Source organism: Balaenoptera physalus (assembly GCF_965194825.1).
Source record: "Balaenoptera physalus genome assembly, chromosome: 10".
Taxonomy (NCBI): domain Eukaryota; kingdom Metazoa; phylum Chordata; class Mammalia; order Artiodactyla; family Balaenopteridae; genus Balaenoptera; species Balaenoptera physalus.
The window spans coordinates 66,946,116-66,965,026 of NC_138889.1; the positions used below are offsets into that span (position 1 = coordinate 66,946,116).

The 18,911-nt window shown below is 47.9% G+C and overlaps 1 protein-coding gene and 1 long non-coding RNA gene across 4 annotated transcripts in view; one reads left to right on the forward strand and one right to left on the reverse strand.

Annotated features, from left to right (window-relative positions):
* The window catches only part of LOC309668375, a 485,025-nt gene that overhangs the window by 356,748 nt on the left and 109,366 nt on the right, over nucleotides 1-18,911 (forward strand). The window lies entirely within an intron of this gene.
* DENND5A (DENN domain containing 5A) overlaps nucleotides 8,154-18,911 on the reverse strand; it is a 110,573-nt gene continuing 99,815 nt past the window's right edge. For 2 of the 3 annotated variants that reach the window (XM_082478055.1, XM_082478054.1), the window contains 8 exons: nucleotides 15,749-15,870; nucleotides 14,439-14,584; nucleotides 13,742-13,860; nucleotides 13,158-13,339; nucleotides 12,463-12,545; nucleotides 11,844-11,967; nucleotides 10,694-10,862; nucleotides 8,154-9,182 (listed from right to left, as the gene is read on the reverse strand). In XM_082478055.1, the coding sequence (XP_082334181.1) occupies nucleotides 8,999-9,182; nucleotides 10,694-10,862; nucleotides 11,844-11,967; nucleotides 12,463-12,545; nucleotides 13,158-13,339; nucleotides 13,742-13,860; nucleotides 14,439-14,584; nucleotides 15,749-15,870 (1,129 nt within the window). In that variant the 3' untranslated portion in view covers nucleotides 8,154-8,998. The remainder of the gene's footprint in view (nucleotides 9,183-10,693; nucleotides 10,863-11,843; nucleotides 11,968-12,462; nucleotides 12,546-13,157; nucleotides 13,340-13,741; nucleotides 13,861-14,438; nucleotides 14,585-15,748; nucleotides 15,871-18,911) is intronic. The other variant, XM_082478056.1, reaches the window with a different exon arrangement.

The following is an 18,911-nucleotide window of genomic DNA, read 5'->3' on the forward strand; positions in this document are numbered from 1 at the left end:
TTTTTTAAAAAAACCAGTTGACTGTAAATGTGAGAATTTATTTCTGAATTAAATTCTATTCCAGTGATCTATATATCTATCCTTATGCCAGTACAACACTGTCTTGATTACTGTAGCTTTGCAGTAAGCTTTGAAATCAGGAAATGTGAGTCCTCCAACTTTGTTCTTATTTTTCAAGCTTGCTTTGGCTATTCTGGGTCCCTTGAACTTCCACATGAATTTTAGGATCAATTTATTAATTTCTGTGAAGTCAGATGGAATTTTGGTAGGAATTGCATTCAACTATAGATCAATTTAGGGAGTATTGCCGTCTCACCAGTATTAAGTCTTCTGATCCATGAACATGCATATCTGTTTATTTACATCTCCTTTAATTTCCTTCAGTGATGTTTGGTAGTTTTCAGAGTATACATAGGTGTTACACTTTTGTTATAGATTCCTAAGTATTTTATTTTTTTGATACTATTATACATTGTTTTATTAATTTAACTTCAGTTCGTTTTTTGCTCCTGTAGAGAAATACAATTTATTTTTGTATACTGATCTTGTATCCTGAAACCTTGCCAATCTTTCGTTTATTAGTTCTAATAGTTAGTATTTGCTCACAATTGCTTAAGTGCTTAGAACAGTGGCTGGCACATAATTGGGACTCATAAATTTGTTGGATAAATGAATGGAAAAGTGAATGAAAATACTCTCAGTGTTTTAAGGGTCACGTTAGAAGACTGACCTACTGGACCACCTGTGAACAAGATCATTCTCTCAGTGTGCAGAGTGGCAGCAGGCCCAGACGGAGCTAAGGGAGTATCTGATCAGCAGAGAAGATGCCAAGATGGTATCTAAAACTTTAAGTTGGAGTCAAACCACAAAAAGCATGACCTGGGTATTTCCTCCAAGATGGGTGTTCTGTTCACAGTGAAAGGAAAATCACCCAAGGCCCCTCACATTGGAAGAGCACACCATGTACCTGAGATTATTGACCTAGGACAACCAACACCAAGTTATATTTTAGTAAAATTACTTAACTTTAAAGAAAAAGGAAAAATCCTTTGAGCATTTAGCCAAAAAAAAAAGCATGTGATTTTAAAAAGAAATAAAGTGATCATTAGACTTTTTGACAGTAATAACTCATGCCAGAGACAGAATAAGGTATTTCAGATATCCAAGGAGAGAAAATGTGAGCCAAGATTTAATATCTAGCAAAACTGACCTTCAAGTAAAACATGTAAGGACTCTGGAAATAATATTCCTATGAGTTGTCCCTAAGGAATTTATTAAAGAATAAATAAATAGTGACTGAGTGGGAAAAACAAGAGGTGGCTAGTTTATTGGAAACCTTAAGACACATGCTCCAGAAGGTGGGTAATAAACCCTATGAGGACTCAGGGACCTGCTACCTCACTGAAGTTTTTAGGTGTCCAGTGGTCGTGGGTGTGCCAGAATAGCCCCTTCAAATTAAAAGACAGATTGATGCCTCTTTCATCCTCTACCACAAAGAAGGAAGCTCAGCACCTGGAAGGCCTCTTTGGTCTCTGGAGGTCCCACATTCCACACCTAGGAATTCTTCTCTGGTGACACAGAAAGTGCCAGCTTTCCGTGGGGCCTGGAGCAGAAGAGTGCTCTACAAGAGGTCCAAGCTGCTAAGCAAATAGCCTGTCATTTGGGTCACACGATCCAGCAGACTCTATAGTGTTGGAAGTGTCAATGATGGGTAAAGATGCAATCTAGAGCTCATTGCAAGCCCCAGGGAAAGAATCACAAAGTAGGCCCCTGGGATTCTGGATCAAAGTCATGCCATCTACAGCAGAAAATTACACACCTTTTGAGAAGCAGCTCCTGGCCCTGGGCCCTGGTTTAGATGAAATGCTTATCCATGAGCTCAAGTGAAAAGACATCAAGAACTTCCTATTATGAACAGGGTCTGTCAAGCTGGCCAAGTCATAAAGTCAGGTGCAGCCAGCAGTAGATCACTGTAAGATGGAAATGGTAACCTTGCTTGGTTTGCTGGTAGGTCAGCTTGGTATGTGGGTGGAAGCCAAAAAGGACAGTGGCTGTATGACAGTCACATTCAAGAGTTGCCTTGAAAGACAGTGGGAAGCAAGGGAAAATCTTCCCAATGAGCTGCAGACAGTGTCCCTGGTTATGGAAGGAGAGCTGTATACAAGAAGCTGGACACACATTCCGGGCAGTGGCCCGTGGCCTAGCTGGCTAGTCAGGGGACTGGAAGGAAAGGGTCTGGAAGACTAGCGACAAGAAGGTTTGGGGTAGGGGCCTTCCTGGTGGCGCAGTGGTTGAGAGTCTGCCTGCCGATGCAGGGGACACGGGTTCGAGCCGTGGTCTGGGAGGATCCCACATGCCACGGAGCGGTTGGGCCCGTGAGCCACAACTACTGAGCCTGTGCATCTGGAGCCTGTGCTCCGCGGCAAGAGAGGCCGCGATAGAGGCCCGCGCACCACTATGAAGAGTGGCCCCTGCTTGCCGCAACTGGAGAAAGCCCTCGCACAGAAACGAAGACCCAACACAGCCAAAAATAAAAATTAATTAATTAATTTAAAAAAAAATTGTCCTGGCCGAGGCGACTCTTCCGAAGACCTAAAACCCGGTCCCATACTGAGCGACCATTAAAAAAAAAAAAAAGAAGAAGGTTTGGGGTAGAGGGGTGTGGTTGGAAGTAGACAGGCAGTATGTCAACCATCACCACCCACCAGACAGCATCCACCACAGAAGAGAAGTGAATTAAGTAGATTAAATGACTCAGCCACTTTGTCACTGGCCACCCTGGAACTGGCACAATAAGCACATGAATGGAGTTGGTCACAAGATAGATACGGAGGCTATGCATAGGCCCACCAGCACGGACGCCCACGTACCAAAGCTCATCTAGCGACTGCTGCCTCTGAGTGTCCAATCTGCCAGCGAAAGAGACCAAAGCTGAGCCCCAGATATGGCATTATTCCTTGAGGAGACCAACCAGCCACTTGATGGCAAATCAGCTATATCAGGCCCCTTCCATCCTGGGAGAGCCTGCAGTTCATCCTCACAGGGATAGAGATCTATTCTGAAAATGTTTGCCTTTTCTGCCCACAGAACCTCAGCTAGCACCAATATCCAGAAGCTTAGAGAGTACCTGATCCTCAGGTACGGAATTACATCAGCATAGCATTCAACCAGCGCACCCACTTCACAGTGAGGCAAGTTAGGGAGTGGGCCCATGACATTAGGATCCACTGGTGATATATATATATATATATATTTTTTTGTTTTTTTAATTGCACCATCCAGACGTTACCAACCTCAAAGAGCCCTGACATGGCCTACTAAAGGCACAACTGAAGCACTAGCTTCAATAATCTGAGGCAATAATCTTCAAGGGTGGGGTGCAGGGCTTCCCTGGTGGCGCAGTGGTTAAGAACCCGCCTACCAATGCAGGGGACACGGGTTCGAGCCCTGGTCCAGGAAGATCCCACATGCCGTGGAGCAACTAAGCCTGTGCGCCACAGCTACAGAGCCTGCGCTCTAGAGCCCGCGAGCCACAACTACTGAGCCCGCGAGCCACAACTACTGAGCCTGCGCACCTCGAGCCCGTGCTCCGCAACAGGAGAAGCCACCGCAATGAGAAGCCTGCGCACTGCAACGAGGAGCAACCCCTGCACACCGCAACTAGAGAAAGCCCGCACGCAGCAACCAAGACCCAACGCAGCCAAAAATAAAATTAAATAAATTAAAAAAAAAAAAAAAGGTGGGGTGCCATCCTTCAGGATCCAGTACATGCATTAAATCAGAGACTTTCATGTGCTGCTGCGTCCCTAAGGAAGAATACATGGTTCCAGGAACCAAGGGGCAGAAGAAGGAGTGGCCACACTTACCATCACTTCCAAGGGCCCACTGAGGGACACTGTGCTTCCTGTTTCTGCAGCTCTGGGTTCTGCGGGGTTGGAAGCACTGGTCTCCAAAGGGAGCACACTCTTTCCAGGGGACACAGAACTACATTCTTTAGGTCCCGGTGCATTGAACTATAGGCTCCAGCTGCCACCAGGGCACTTTGCATTCCATGTGTCTGAGGACCAGCAGACAAGAAAGGAGTCACCATCTTGGCAGAGATAATTGAGCCTGAAGAGCAGGAGGTGGCAGGGCTGTCTTTATACATAGGGGATGGGTAAAACACACGTGAAACCCAGGGCTTCTTAGAGAAATAGCTGATTCCAAGTTTAGGACAGAAAATGTACAAGAGGAGCTTGGGACATCTTGAAATGCCAGAAAGCAACCACCAGAGTCTTGTCAAACAACTCCGGAGCCAACCAACTTGAAGAGGCTCCCAACAGCCAAGACGGGACAACAAAGACAATAATTGCAATGAAATGAAACCCATCAGATACGTTTATTCATAAGTTCATAGTAATTTTTTTTAAATAGCCACCTTCTGAGGATAGCAGGGAACCAGTCCAATTCATTGTCTTAAAAGTTGAGTAAATAAAAGGAAAGAATTCAGCACTTATTCTGCCTTTCCTATACAAACTCTACTGAGAAATCAAATAGATGAGGGGGCAGCATACCCTTATAAAATTATTCCATCTAATAAATGAAAACAAAATGATAGATTAGAATATCCCCATGTTGCAACCCCCAGTGAATTACTTACCGGATATAGGTGTTGGGCATCAGTGACCGCCGACACCAATAAAAGGGAACACCAGACATGAGGTGCCTCCTGGTAAATGAGCACACACTGCCTAGAGCCTCAGCATCAGAGGGATCCCACCTGAGGCGAATCAGGTCTCTGCATCTAGCTGCTGATTTGCAGGAAGTGCAGAGAGTAAAGGAGCACATTGAACTGCACCCCCCCAGTGTGAAACTAGCAAAATCCAGGCTGTGGAAAAACTACAGGTCAAACTGCCCAGGTTCCTCAACAGATAAACTGTAAGGAAAAGAAAGGGGTAGAGGAAACTCGTTAGATTGAGAGATGTATCAAGTCTAAAAAAAAAAAAACAAAACAGTAAAACCAAACTATAGTGTGTAGGGATGCACACTTGGGTGACAAAGCAAAAAAAGAAACTCACGGAAGTCACTACTATAAAGGTCAAGACGTTGGAAGGAGGGAGGCAGCTGGGACAGGAACGGGGAGTGGGGAGCTCGGAGGGTGCCGGGGAGGCTGGTGAAGCTCTATTCCTGGCCAGGGTGGTGGTTACCAGGGTGCTCGCTTCGTAACAGTTCACTGAGCTCATCTGCCTGTTTATTGACCAGTCCCTGAAATCTCAGAGTCTGAGAAGCACTGAGTTAGAGCAGGTGCAGAAGCCGAGGCAGGAAGGGCTGCTTGCTGAGCACAATGACTGCACGTTATCTACCCGGAGCTGCTTGAGAGGCAGCTGACTCGAATGTCCTTGAAACATTGAGCTACTGAACACGTCTGTTCTCTTACATCACACATCATTCCGAAAAGGGTTTGCTGCAGATTAGAAAACAAAACACAGTAGAAAGTGAGACATTCATAGCACAATCAGCTGTTAGAAGGAGCAGAACACAGATGGTTCCAGGAGAGCCCTGATCTATAAAACATGATTCACACTTACCTTCGCAGCAGCGTCTGCTGGAAAGGGTGTTGCTTCTCCACTGCTTTTGGCTGGCTGAGGCCACCAGCATCCTCCATCAAAGAACATAATCAAGTGCTGGGCGCTGTGCACACACCACACAGAGCCAGGACCCACTGGACCACTTTACAAGTTAGACCCATGACCACATCCAGGAAGGTCATTTAACTCTAACCGGCTCGACCGCTGGCTGAAGGCAGAGGAGAAATACTCCCAGGTTACCTGAACAGTATCCTCCCCTTGCTCCTCTGAGACGTGGTCCGGTCATGGGTGAATCTGCCAGGCAGTAGACCATACACGTTGGTTATGAGTGTATGTTGCCAGTGACCTGTTCAGGCCACACAGTTGTCATGTCTCAGCCCAGCAGTTATGCTCTGACCACAGGTTTCCATTTCTCATGTCAGAGAAGGAGGGGCCAGAGCAGCAATAACATTCTTCACAGGTGTAAATGTGCACAAGGAATGCCACATACTGGTGGTATGGCTTTGGTTTTTGTGCCTGCAGCATGGGTTCATTCATTCATTCAATCCACATCTACTAAGCACCAGCAATGTTCAAAGCCCTGGGATACCTGTCAGCCTTTTCCTTGTCTCCCACTTTGTGGATGCAGAGCCCACACATATGCTCTCCTCCCTGTCTCGGACTTGACTCTAGAACTAGACTTCCCCAAGCTTCACAGTACGGCAGGTACCTTCATATCGCCATGCCTTTGCACATGCTGTTCACTCTACATGCAATGTCCACTCTTGGGACAATCCTCCACCCTAAGCACAACTCATTGTGGTCAGTATCTTCCCTGATGTCATATTCTCCTGCAGCACTTGCCTCTGAGCTCTTCAAGGACAGGGGGTCTGGGTCTCAGTCAGGAACCAGGACAGGGCTTGATAACAATGGGGTAATAACAACAACCAACATTTACACACAGCTGACCTATTCCAGGCATATAAGCAGAGTCATTTAGTCCCCACAACAACCCTATGAGGCAGCCACTATTACCATTCCCATTTCATCGATGGTGAGTAAACTGAGGTTCGGCAAAGTTACATAGCTTGCGCTAAGTCCCAGTAGCAGAGCAAGAATTCAACCCAAGGACTTTGGCCCATAGTCTGTGATGTTAACCAGTGCCAATGAGTTCACGCATTCCACAGACACCTACTAGGTACATAACCTGTGCCAGTTACTACTTCATGAACAAAGTGGATTGGGTTCCTCCCTCATAAAACTTACATTTAGAATTAGCAAATAATTAGTATAATGGTTGCCGATGTTAGGAAGAAAAATAAAGCAGAATAGGGGAAAAAAGTGACTGTTGGTATTTTAGAGTGGTCAGAGTAGGTCTCTCTAAGGACATCTGAGCAGAGACCTGAATCCAATAAGGGAGCAGTTGTCAATGGAAAAGCCACAAGCTTGGAGTGAAACAGTTCTGGTAACTGCAAACTACTTACATGATGTGTGGCCTTGGGCAAGTGACTAACCTTCTCCGAACTTCGATTTCCTCGCCTATAAACTGGGAATAATCTAAACTTGCCTTGCAGAGTTGTGAGGAAAAGGGAGAGGTATGTGTAAAGCACTTGGCTTAAGGTCATCTCTGATCTCGGCCCACAACATACACATGCTCCAGAGGCACTGCCTACCTGCCCCACTTCCAAAAAAACCTGAAGACTCCCACCACCCGCTCACACCCCCTGCCGGCAGGATGGCGCACTGCAGCTGTCCCGGAAGCCTCCAGTCGCTTTCCTCACCTCTTTAAAAAGCCTCACCTTAGCACTGCCAGTCACCAGGGAGGGAGATGAACAGGAGACCCTCCCCGCCCTCTAGGAGCTCAGTCTAGGGAGTGGGCCCAACATGAAAGCAGGCAATAACAACCCAGAGAGGAAGTCCCAGCATCTAAGAAACTACAGGAGCACAATGAGGGAATGATTAACCGTTCCCCGGGGGGGTAAAGGAAACCCTGAACAATGAACATAAGTGGACATGAGGGGAGGCATTCCAGGCAGAGAACAGAACATGCAAAGTCAGGGAAGCATAAAAGAGGACACTGATTGGCTTGAGGTGCTGTACTTGATTGTGCTACACTTCTGGAGCTTCCTGCCAAAGCAGCTTGGTTGAAGAATAAAACCAAAGGAAGCTGATTCCTGGGACCCTTATAAAGCTCTATCACCTGCCATCTGGGGAAAAGCAAACCTTCTCTCAGGAAAAAGCTTTCCTTCCCGAGGGCAGACAGGGTCTCATGTGCCATGTTCCCACACCTGGTCTTTCTTACCCTTCAAGAAATGGCCCATCCCGTCTCGGTCAAGTGACAACTTTTGCAACCTTGGCCAGGTCTTTTCCCCTCTCTGCCTCAGCCTCCTCCTCTGGGTAGTGGGAAATTAACCCTGGGATGCCTCCCTCTCAAACAGCCAGGAAAGCTCCTGGTGCCGCAGTGGGTAGGACCCAAGACACACAAGCCCCTCTGGGCAGTCCTGGCCTGGGAGGCGGCGCCACAGCCTGGTTCTCTCAGACAGACCCAACTGCACCCTCCACTACCCACTCCTCGCAACACGCCATGAAAGTCAGGGACCCACACAGTTCTGTTTCAGGTGTTTTATTAAGTGGGCCATACTGCAGCTGGTTTCTAAGTCGCAAAATAACATAAATTTAACAATGATAACATAGCCAGTTAGACTGTGACAGCTTTTTCTTTCCTTAAAAAAAAGAAAAAAGAAAAAGACTTAAAACACACAATGGAGGGTTAAATAAATAATACATAAAAGAAAGAAAAGGAAAACCTGTTAAAACGTGCTTATGTTTACTTCTGTGCAACTGCGTGCCAAGAGGAAACTGATTTTCTGCACGATGATACATCCTGGCATGTCTCCTTCCCAAATAATACTGACAAGAAAAAGAAAAGCCATGGAGCTGCCTCATCAGTGCTTTTAGAGGCACTACTAAAAATCCCTTTGATTGGAGCTTGGGGCTTCCTGCTCAGCACACCTGTGTGTGGCCCGTGAAAGCCAAATATCCATAATAATGTTAATATAGAAAACATCAGTTTAAAAACAATGTGGAATGGCCTCATTAACGCGGCGGGGACGAGGAAGCAGAGCTGCCCCGCACGTGCCGCAGGCTCAGTCCAGGGAGGCCGCAGGCTCCAGCGCGTGGCCACGGCGAGGGAGGGCACCAGCTTCAAAATAAGCGGCACCAACCTCGTCTCCCTCTCCCTATCACTCTTTCACATGAAAGTGTGTAAAAAGCAAATCAGCAAATAAAACTCTAAAATAGATTATTTATTCCAAAAATCCTCTACTTTTCTTTTTACAGTGAGTGTACATCTCCTCTCATCTCCTGCACAACTCGCGTAGGTCCCTTTGGGAAGAAGGTGGGCAGAGCTACAGGCGAGTCTCTGGGTCCTGCTGCTAGCTGGTGCTGGGAGGTCAGATGTCGATGCCCTTGACCAGGGATGTCTCCAGCGTGATGTTGAACTCCTGCAGTGTCTGCAGCACGCGGATCAAGGAATTGACAAGTGTGTGGTCTTTGATCAGCGCCACATCCTCATACATGTGTGCGGTGATGGGGCAGTCAGCCAGCAGGGCAATCCAGTGGTGCAGGAGGTGATCTCTGGCAGGGAAGGATCAGTCCAGATGCGTTAGAAGGGAAAGGGAAGGGAGACGGTTAGCGAAAGCCCAAGGGGGAAACCTGCTCCATCACTCCCTGAACAAAGTCTGAAGCTGGAGAAGCAGATCTCCCCGCAGCCCCCTTTCCCTCCCCTAAGAGCACTTGGCGAAGATGTCTTACATGGCTTTAAAAGGCTCCCACTGTGGGCTACCGAGCCCTAGGGATGCCAACCCAACCTGACCCAAACAGGCCCTGTCATCTGCCACAAGGCCTGCTCCGCCTCCCCCTCTAGCCCCCCAGACGACCCCACCAACAAGACACCATGTCCTGTCAGCAGCACTTCCTCCATCTCAACAGCCAGTCTCTCCTAGATCGTCGCTCCTCCCCACAGCGACCACCACCAGGAATAACACTGCAAGCTGACATCCACATAGCACTCAGCATGTGCCAGGCACCATTATAAGAGATTTAACCTTCATGACAACCCCATGATGTGAGGTAGGTGCTATCAGTGCTATTATTATCTCCACTTTACAGACGAAGAAAGTGAGGCTGATGGAGGTTAAGCAGCTTGTCCAAGAGCACACAGCTAGTAAGTGGCTGATCTGCGATGTGAACCTGGTGAATCTGGTTCCTGAATCTGTTTTTAACAACTATGCCAACTCCCTCCCTTCCACGGCCTAAATAAAAACTGCCTTGTTTATCTGGGCTTCGTGCTCTCACCTGACCCACTGGAATAACCCCTAACAATCTTGCCCATGCATACCATCCATGATATCAAATTACTATCATTTCAGTTCCCTGATTAAAAATCAACTCTGTCCCAGCTCCTCATGGCCCCTATCCCTTAAAGTGTTTCCTTCCCACATTCCACCTGTTATTTCCTGACCCCACATGCTTTTCTTCCTTTAGGGCCTCTCTGTTAGTTCTGTCTGCTTCAAGCTCCCTCCTCACGTCTACCCTTCCGTTAAGGCTCACCTCAAATACCACCTCCTCCCTGAGCCTCCTCTGTTCCTTCTCTACATTTTCAGCAAACGTTATGAATGTGTACTTTTTTGAACTCTCCCAAACTTCTGCCTTGTACTAAATAATCAGGACAAGTGAACTTCTAAATGGTAGAGACCGTATTTTATTCAGCTCTATTCCCACACCTTCCATGAGGCCTGGCACATTCAAATGTTTGTTAAAGAAATGACTAGATATATACACTCTACTTCAAATTTTGTCAGGGGGACGGTTTTATTCCTTCGCATCAAAATGCAGCCCCTCCTCCCCAGTTACACACACGCTTTCATCCCCACCCCACCCCACCCCTCTCACTCACACACACACACACACACACACACACACACGTGGTACATGAAGAAAAGTAGGGGCCTCTACCAAGGCCTCCAAGGCCTCACCTGCCCAAGGGCACCTGGCCATTAGCCACTCCCCACCCCCGCACCACACTGGGCCTCCAGCACCACCTGCAGGGCTGGCTGTGTGCACACTGGGCCATGAGGCTGCAGTACCTGGCTCCCAAGCACACCAGCATCTGAAACTTGCCATCCTTGCCAATGTTCCGGGGATTATTGTTGATCGCAGTGACAAAACGGCAGAAGTTCCGGGCCCTCATATGCCAGTTTTCCTCAGGAACAAGTTCATTCTGCTCCAAAGTCTCGTAATAGGTTTGTGCTTTTTCTGTGAAGAGGAGACAAGCTTGCCAGTGACAAAGGCTCTCAAAACCGACCTGTCCCTGACTGTCCTGTAGGCCACTTGCCACAGGCCTACCTCCATGTCAACGCAAGTAACTTAGTGGGAATAACATGAGTGCTCTGAGGCCACTGGTCACACTTCAAAATGATCCTTATGAATGTCTGGAATTCTGCTGAGAAAGAGGAATCTGCATCCTGCTGTGAAGCAGCCAAGTGCTTGCTTTTTGTTAGTTGTAGTCTCAGACTTCAATTCTAAAGGCATCCTAAAAATCACACATGACTGACCAACGTTCAATACTGCATCTTCAACTGAAAATGAGAGAGACTATGTATATTTAGTTTGAAAAATTTGAAAATTTGTGTTTCATTCACTTTGATAGTATGGTTTAACTGGCCATTTTGTCTTAAATGTTTTATTTTGAAACCATTTACTTTATAAAATGTTCCATGTGGATATTTATTTTCACTTTGAATAAATTAAAACAATCGGCACTTTAAAAAAAAATAAAAATAAAAAATGATCCTTATGTTCCCTATCTCTGTATTTTAAATTTCTTTATGTAGCCCTTGATATAAAGATGGTCCTTTCTCAACAAAACTCTTGAGGGAGAAGCTTCTTGCATCAAATTCTCCAAGGGGGTGTAACACAGGGCTTGGACTCCAATGCAACTGGTCTTTTGGACCTACGAGCAGGAAGTGTGAGGAGTCATGACTAAGCCTGTATTATATATGACAGATGCCTGGAAAGAATCTTTCCTGTCCAATTCTCAGGAGATGAGGGGCGAAGGGTGGGAGGGCCTCTGTTATTACCTCCGAGAAAAGCCAGGGCAAGCAAACACATCTAACCTGAGAGTCACCTGATTCGGCTTCTGTACCTCAGACCCCAGTGGTCAGCACCCACATTATGCTGATGATTCCCCCATGTCTCTGCATGCTTTTCCCACCCTCACGCCCTAGCCCAACTCACCCAAGAAATCCCAAATGAAGACATTTTTGAAGAGCCGCGGCGATTTAAATCCATGCTGGAAAGCCTGTTCCAGGGCCGAGACAAGGCCACATTCTCCACAAAGCAACAGCGTCAGACTACCTCGCTATATAAGGAAACAGGGGAGAGTGCCAGGCTTGCCTCAGCCAAGATGCCCTCCCACCACTGCATCCCCAGCCCACTGCCCACACCTGGGAGGGCAGCAAAAGACACAGGGACCTTGTCTAGTCTCCCCAGCACCTGGCAGGGCCTGACTTAGAGCAGCTCTCAGTGAATAGCTGTTGAATGAACAGATGATGGTTCTGGGCCCCCAGCAGGGGACAAAGCCCATGTGGCCATTGTTCAGGGAGACCCAGACAAATTCAGAAGAGGACAGAAATACACTGTCCATTGGAGGCCCAGGGACTCTGCTGGGTTGTCAGTGAGTAAGGAAAACAGGGCAACCCTAGGCACAGGTCCCCAGAGAAAGGAATCCACTGAATCTCAAACTAACTGAGGCACACACTCTATGCGCTGGGCTGTCCACAGCACATGGGCCTGGAACAAGATTATTCTCTCTTACTCAATATAAGGCCCTGGGTTGGAGGGCAGGGAGGCTCACCTCTTTCTCAGGCTTATGGAAGTGCTTCACGATGCCATTGACTGCCTCACCGATGGACTCCTGGATCTGCCCAGTGTTCAGCTCTGATAAAAATCAAGCAGATATCCAGTCTCAGGTTAACAGTACTTAGTTGACTGAGCAAAAGACTGAGGACATAGGAAGACCCACGGGAGAGGTAGGGCAGCTTGGACCCTGGGAAGGGTGGCTCTTGCCCACCCAACTTTGCTGAGCTAGCTCTTCCTAAAATCTTGGGACAAAAAGCAAAAGCTAGGATCTTAGAGTTCTGTCTCCAGGAGATGCTGGTCAAGTTTCTTCTCCACTCTGCCCTGGAACTTTTGGCAACCAAAAGAGTGCCACGACTTGACAGTAAAGCCCAGGAACCAGGAAGGGGAAGGCCAGAAAGTAAACCCCTCTCCTCTATAGGGTCACATACAAATAGCACAGAGGACCCAGGCCAGGATCCAGGAGCTCTCCCCGCTCCTTCCAGTCCTCTAACGAGAGTGCCAAACCCCCCCAACTGATTCATGAGAGGAGGGTGACAAATGCCTGAGGCTGCTTTGTCTTTGTCGGCAGAGGTGGTTCCTGAGGCAGCTGCACAGGCTGCGGGGGATCTGGGCTCCCTTATCAGGACTTCCAAAAATCTGCCCATTCCCCAGGCAGGGCAACATGAGGGCCCAGCCCCATCTCCCACTTACTGGGCTTGTTGTTGGGTGAGATGGTAACGAGCCTCCGGATGACGCTGGGAGACTGCTGCAGGGGCGGGGTCCGGCACGGCCTCTCGTCCACCTCAGGCTGGGATGTGAGCAGGTCCCCGACTAGGACCCGCTCCAGGCTTCCGTCATCCATGCCCTTCCCCAACCACCGGCCACACGGGAACCTGAGGGTCAGGCAATAGCCTGTCAGAGCTGCCAGCTCCTCCAGCGTCCTTCCCCTTGCTGATCAGCAAAGGCCATCAAAAAAGCCAATCCCTGAGGATAGGCTCTGAAACCGGGTTGGGGATCCTCAAGGCCCTGCTCCTCATCCCACCGTGCGGCATCAGGGAAGCCACCCGAGTGATGGGTGGCCTGGAACCTGTGCACAGCGATGTCATACACCTTCACTTGTAAAGCCCTCCTTCTATTTCTTTTCAGGGCATGAGGCAGAGCCAAACAGGAAATTGCCTCAGCCTATCACAACCTAAAAGGTCTCCTTGAGAACCCCACATACCCAAGCATCAAACACAGCCCCTGGTGGTACACCTAGCCCCAGTGTCTCAGGGCATAGCTGAGGGAACACTTACTTGTAGGTATGTCCGGTGATCTCATTCCTGACCATCACATACTCAACAAGCCATTTGGCATACAGCCCAGAGTTATCATGGCCTATCTGCACCGTAGTGAGCTTCCCCAAGTTCTGGTACTGTGAGAGAACAGCCAAACAGAGAAGATGGGGTAAGTCAAGAAAACAGAAGAAAAGCACCACACTCCTCAGAGGCACACATCTGACTGGCTCCCTGCAACCTGGCCCCCCAGTACCTGCAGGGGCAGAGCTCATGGCTCCACCTACTGCCAAAGCTGGCAGTATAGTACTACCTCATGAGGGACGATGCCGAGAAAGAAAGAAACCACTACCTGGAGGAAGACTAGGGCCTGGGAGCAGAAGGCTCTGGAAATGGCAGAGCAGTCGGAGCCCTCTGTGAACATTTGGGCTCAGCAGCTGAAAGAACTCTTGGGGATTTCTCAATACACCATGGACAAGGAGGCATGCAAGTCCAGATGGGTGCCTTCCAGCCAGAAACCATTTAGACAGGGCAGGCTCCCCCGTCCTCAGGTCAACCCTTGGCTCTGGCTTCTGATCGTCTTGGGACAGGTCAGCTGTGCTGAAGCATAACACTGTATAGAGCAAGGCCTCTAAAACCCTGGAGAAAGCTTCCCAAAGTAGCTGTTGAAACTCAGATCCCCATAGAGCCTGGGGCTGTGGTCGCCGATAACACGTACCTCGAAGGTCATCTCTAACACATTCCTGGGAATCTGCAGGATCTGTGTCTCACCCAGTTCTCCCGAGATGCAGATCCATGGGTTGGCGGTGAACATGGAGCCCCCCAGCTTCTTGCTTGGTACGATCAGGATGTGGTAAGGAATCACTGTTTAGGGGAAGCCACAAAGGCATTGGAGGGGATCAGGAATCCCTCCCGTACCTGAGAGAGCCCTGACCTGCCCCAGGCGTGCTGGCATGATTGGGGTTCCTGGTACAGAGCCCGGAGCAGCAGGTCCTGAGGACCCAGTCTCTGGCCGGCTTAGAATATTAGCTAATCTTCCCCTCAATCTCACTCCTCCGAGGGTTATCACCCAAACATCCAAATCCAAGCCCATCTGCAAGCTCAGAGCTAAGTAAACCTGTTCCTTAAACAATATCACCAACTCAACACTGCACTGAATTGCTTTTCAGAGCACTTTTCTATCATATCAAGGACTCTAATAACAATCTCCAGAGAGGCCAGGCAGGTATCACAATGCCTTTTCTGAGGCAGTGAGAGGGAAATAGTTTCCCCCAGGTCTCCTGTATTCCAGTCCAGTGCTGCTTCCACTGACGCCTACAACCCTTTTCTCTGAGAGGGAGGATGGGTGTCATATAGAACAAGAGTCCACACTGCTGAAGCTGCTGAGTCACTGGCCAAACAACTAGTCATGGGGCAAATTCAGACCACCCCCCACCAAACAAAGCATCCTAGTACCAAAGAAAGTTGAGACTCCAAGAGCCTTCCTTAGACCATTTTAAACCCTCTTCCTCGCTCTGCAAATAGGGAGACTGAGCCCCACTGCAGGGGTAGACACTGCTCACAGATCCATAATGAGTTAGGGCAGAACAGGGCCTGGACCCAAACCTCCCACTGCCATCTGGAGTTCTTTCTGCTACTTCAGGAAGAGTTGTTGTTCCCTGGGGGCTAGTCTGAAACTTTCTGTGATGCTGAATGACTCTCTCAGCCCAAAACAAGAGGGAGATTTCTTTACAGGTGTGCAGGGAGGGCAGTGAACTTCACCCCCCACACCCCACTCCACCTTAGGCCCCCAGCGCCCAGGACCACAGTGACAACACAATGGCCAAAAGCGCTGAGCTCCCTAGTTCAGAACAAGAGTAAGAAGCTTGAGAGAAAATACAACCTCCAAGGAGGGGCAAGTACACCTCTCTCCCCACAGAAGAAAGTACAAGTGATAATCTTCTTTAAAAAGGGGACAGTAAGTTAGCCTCAGACAGGCTCATGAAGACTGGCATTGGGAAGGCTAGTGGGGAGCACAGGGCTACTCACGGATAGTTGTGAAGACATTGGTGAAGCAGAAGTAATCGACGGCATTGAAAGAGAGGAGGTGATAGAGGAACTGCTCCTTCTCATCATCACAGCGCAGGAAGGCATAGCGCTTGTACAACTTTCTGTCGGAGAAGAGGCGATACATCAGTCTCCCAGACAAAAGGAGGGGTAAGAGGCTAGAATTATTCAGTTCTGGAAGGACACAGCTAAGGGAAGAATGTGAGTCAAGCCTCAAGCTCTTTAGGGCCACCGAAAAAAGGAACAAAGCCAGCTACTCCAACTGAGGGCTAGAGGGAAAGTGGCTTTAGCTACAGCAGGAAAAACAAAAACCAAATTCCACCTGTGTCCAAGAGTTGACGTTACTATAATGTAAAGTGTCAGATGTCATGGGATCTTCTTTCCTAACCTGAGGGTTTCTATAGGGCATCACCCCAGTGTATGGTGTAGGAGTAGCAATGGCAGGAGGTCTGTGGTCACCATTCCTTACCAGGGCTAGTCTCTGACCCTCAGCAGACCTGAGACCCACAAGTCAGAACACTGCTCTGAACGTGAATGTAAGCTGAGGACAGCTTCAGAGGCAAGGAATGGAATGATCCAGGTCACAGGCAACGAAGAGCTGTGCAGACGATGTCCTTCCCCTCTTTTCAATTTCCTCCCATCCCCACCCCTCATCCACTGCTCACTCATCAAAGGCCAACCCCTCTGCCTGACACTGCAGGCCTTCTGGGCCTGCACAGCAATGGTACCTTCCCCAAGTAGCAGGGACACAGAGAGCCAAATGCACAGGCCCCCAGCACAAGAAACACACAGAGAACAAAGGAAGGTCCTTGTCCTGCCTGCCCAGACTGCAGTCACCATGCCAGAGAGGTATGGGATTCAGTAGACCTGTGAGGTTCTACCTAGACAGTTTATAAGGTAGTTTCCACAGAAAATTCGCCAACCAAAACCTACTCTGTGCAGGTGCTGGAGAGGGAAGCACCTATCCTCACATACAGTCTAGATGAATAAATCTGATAAAGGCCACAGTATAAGACATAATGAGTTGCCAAATGAAAGGCATTCTCTGGGAATTTAAAGACCCAGAAGTTTCGATGGTCCTAGAACAGGAGGGCCTGAAGGACAGCACAAATTTAGACAGGGGTTGTAGAAGAAGGAGAAGGACAGGGTATAAAAGCCAGTTTGGCTAGAGTTGAGGGCTCAGAGAAGTGATCAGTTAGCAATGAGACTGAAAAGTCTGGCTAGGGTAAAATGAAGGCAGGCCCTAAATATTCAGGCTAAAGAGTTTGTAATCTGCCCTACAAGTAATAGGTTTCTTAGAAGTAAAGGGAAAGCCATAACTAACTTCAAGAAATTTGAATTTAGTACAGCTGAAGGGTGAAAGGGGCATGAGGATGAAACCTAGGGAGTGGCAGTAAGTAAGGAGACAGATGGAACAGCGGATAAGGACCTGAAATGTGTATGCGGGAGGTAAAGCTAAGCAAGGAGTCACACGAACTCCAAACTGTGAACCGAGGTAGGGAGAAGGAGTATTGGGAGAGGTACATGGTTCATGCCTCCAATGAAAGCAAATTTTAATAAGTGGCAAACAAATGGATAATGATAATATAGACCACCAATGGTTAAAAAAAAAAAAAAAAAAAAAAGAATGAACAAATACTGTAACAAATGCTATGGGTGCCTGGAGGAGGAATGGACTAAGTCTCCGGGGAGTCTAGGCAAACTCTGGCAAAGAAGACTTCTGACTAGGCCCTGAAAGGGCTGAACACATCCTGAGAAGTGTGAGGGGTCTGATGTGGCTGGAGCTTTAAGCAAACTTAGGAGAAAGATGAGAGAGGGTAGGATGGAGTAGTAGGTAGGTTTTGATGAAGCACACCTTTCTCTCTCCCTATATCCCACCCAAAACGCAATCTGTGGCAGCAAAACTCTCATTTTCTACTCACTGGAGTAAATTCTGAGCTTTTGTCCTCTAACAGGGCTACAGTTTAAAGAAACCAAAATTAGTCTCCTCACCAAAGTCTGTGCCCTGTTTGCTCCTGCCTAGGCCCTTAAGTTCACAGGCCCTAGACCTATCCACTGCCCTAGACCTGCATAAAGTTCCTGGGCTTGACTCCCTCTCGGCTACCTCTCTGCCATGTCCTCCTGCCAACTTGCAGCATCGCCTGACAGATGATGCCCACACCGGCCCACAGGAATCACTCCTGCCCTGTCAGACCCTAGTGCCCACACAGCCACAGATTTTCCCAGGACACACAACTGTCCTCTAGAATCTGGTATGCAAACAACTCCCTTCCAAACTCCAGGCTTAAATGTTCACTTGTTCTCTTTTAGTTGTCCTTCCAACCTTCAAATTTTATTTCTGAACTTTTTCGTCACTAGAGGGAATCAAATGTAAGCACTTTAAGAATTGCTATTTTGTAACCTCTCAAAGTGAGCTCTCTAACCTATAAGATTTTGAAACTGGTTTCTTGCTGTGGTTTAAACACACAAAGTCTAAAAAATTACATTTTCACTTTAAATAAAAACAGATTCTTCAGGTTTAATCAATTCACTTACACAAAATTTCCCCAAGGTCCACTTCTCTGCTTTATCGTCCACAGGGAAGTCACATAATAAAGGATACCATGAAAATGCCCAAGGAAATGCCAAAAAGAAAAATGCCCAACAGGCTTGCCAGTGAAGAAAGAACCAAACATATTATATTTAGGAAAAGACAGAGAGGTGGTAACTGAGAGGCAGAGAAAGGAGACAGCCTTCCTCCCCACTCCTGCTCTAGTAACTAGGGTATGGAATGAATGCAAAGGATATAAAATCAAGAGAAGGGAACTGTAGATTTAGTGGCTCCTAGGAGTGAGGAAGAGCAAGGACCTGGTTACTTTGGGCTGGCCTAGGCTCAGGAGAGAACAAAAGAGATAGGGTATATCTTAGAAGTTTCTTTTTAATTTCTTTTTAATTCTCCAATCCTTTCCCCCTCAAGACAGGAAAGAGACCAAGAAAATGCCCTATGCCCAACAGGTGTACAGGTCACTTGAGTGCCACAAGGAGAGGAGGACCCCCAAAACTCTGAGGTATCCAACGAGGATTCCATCCTTCTCACTACCTCTGTAAGAAAGGTATTTGGGGGGGGGGGATATAGATCAAGAAGGTAGGGAGAACAGATATAACA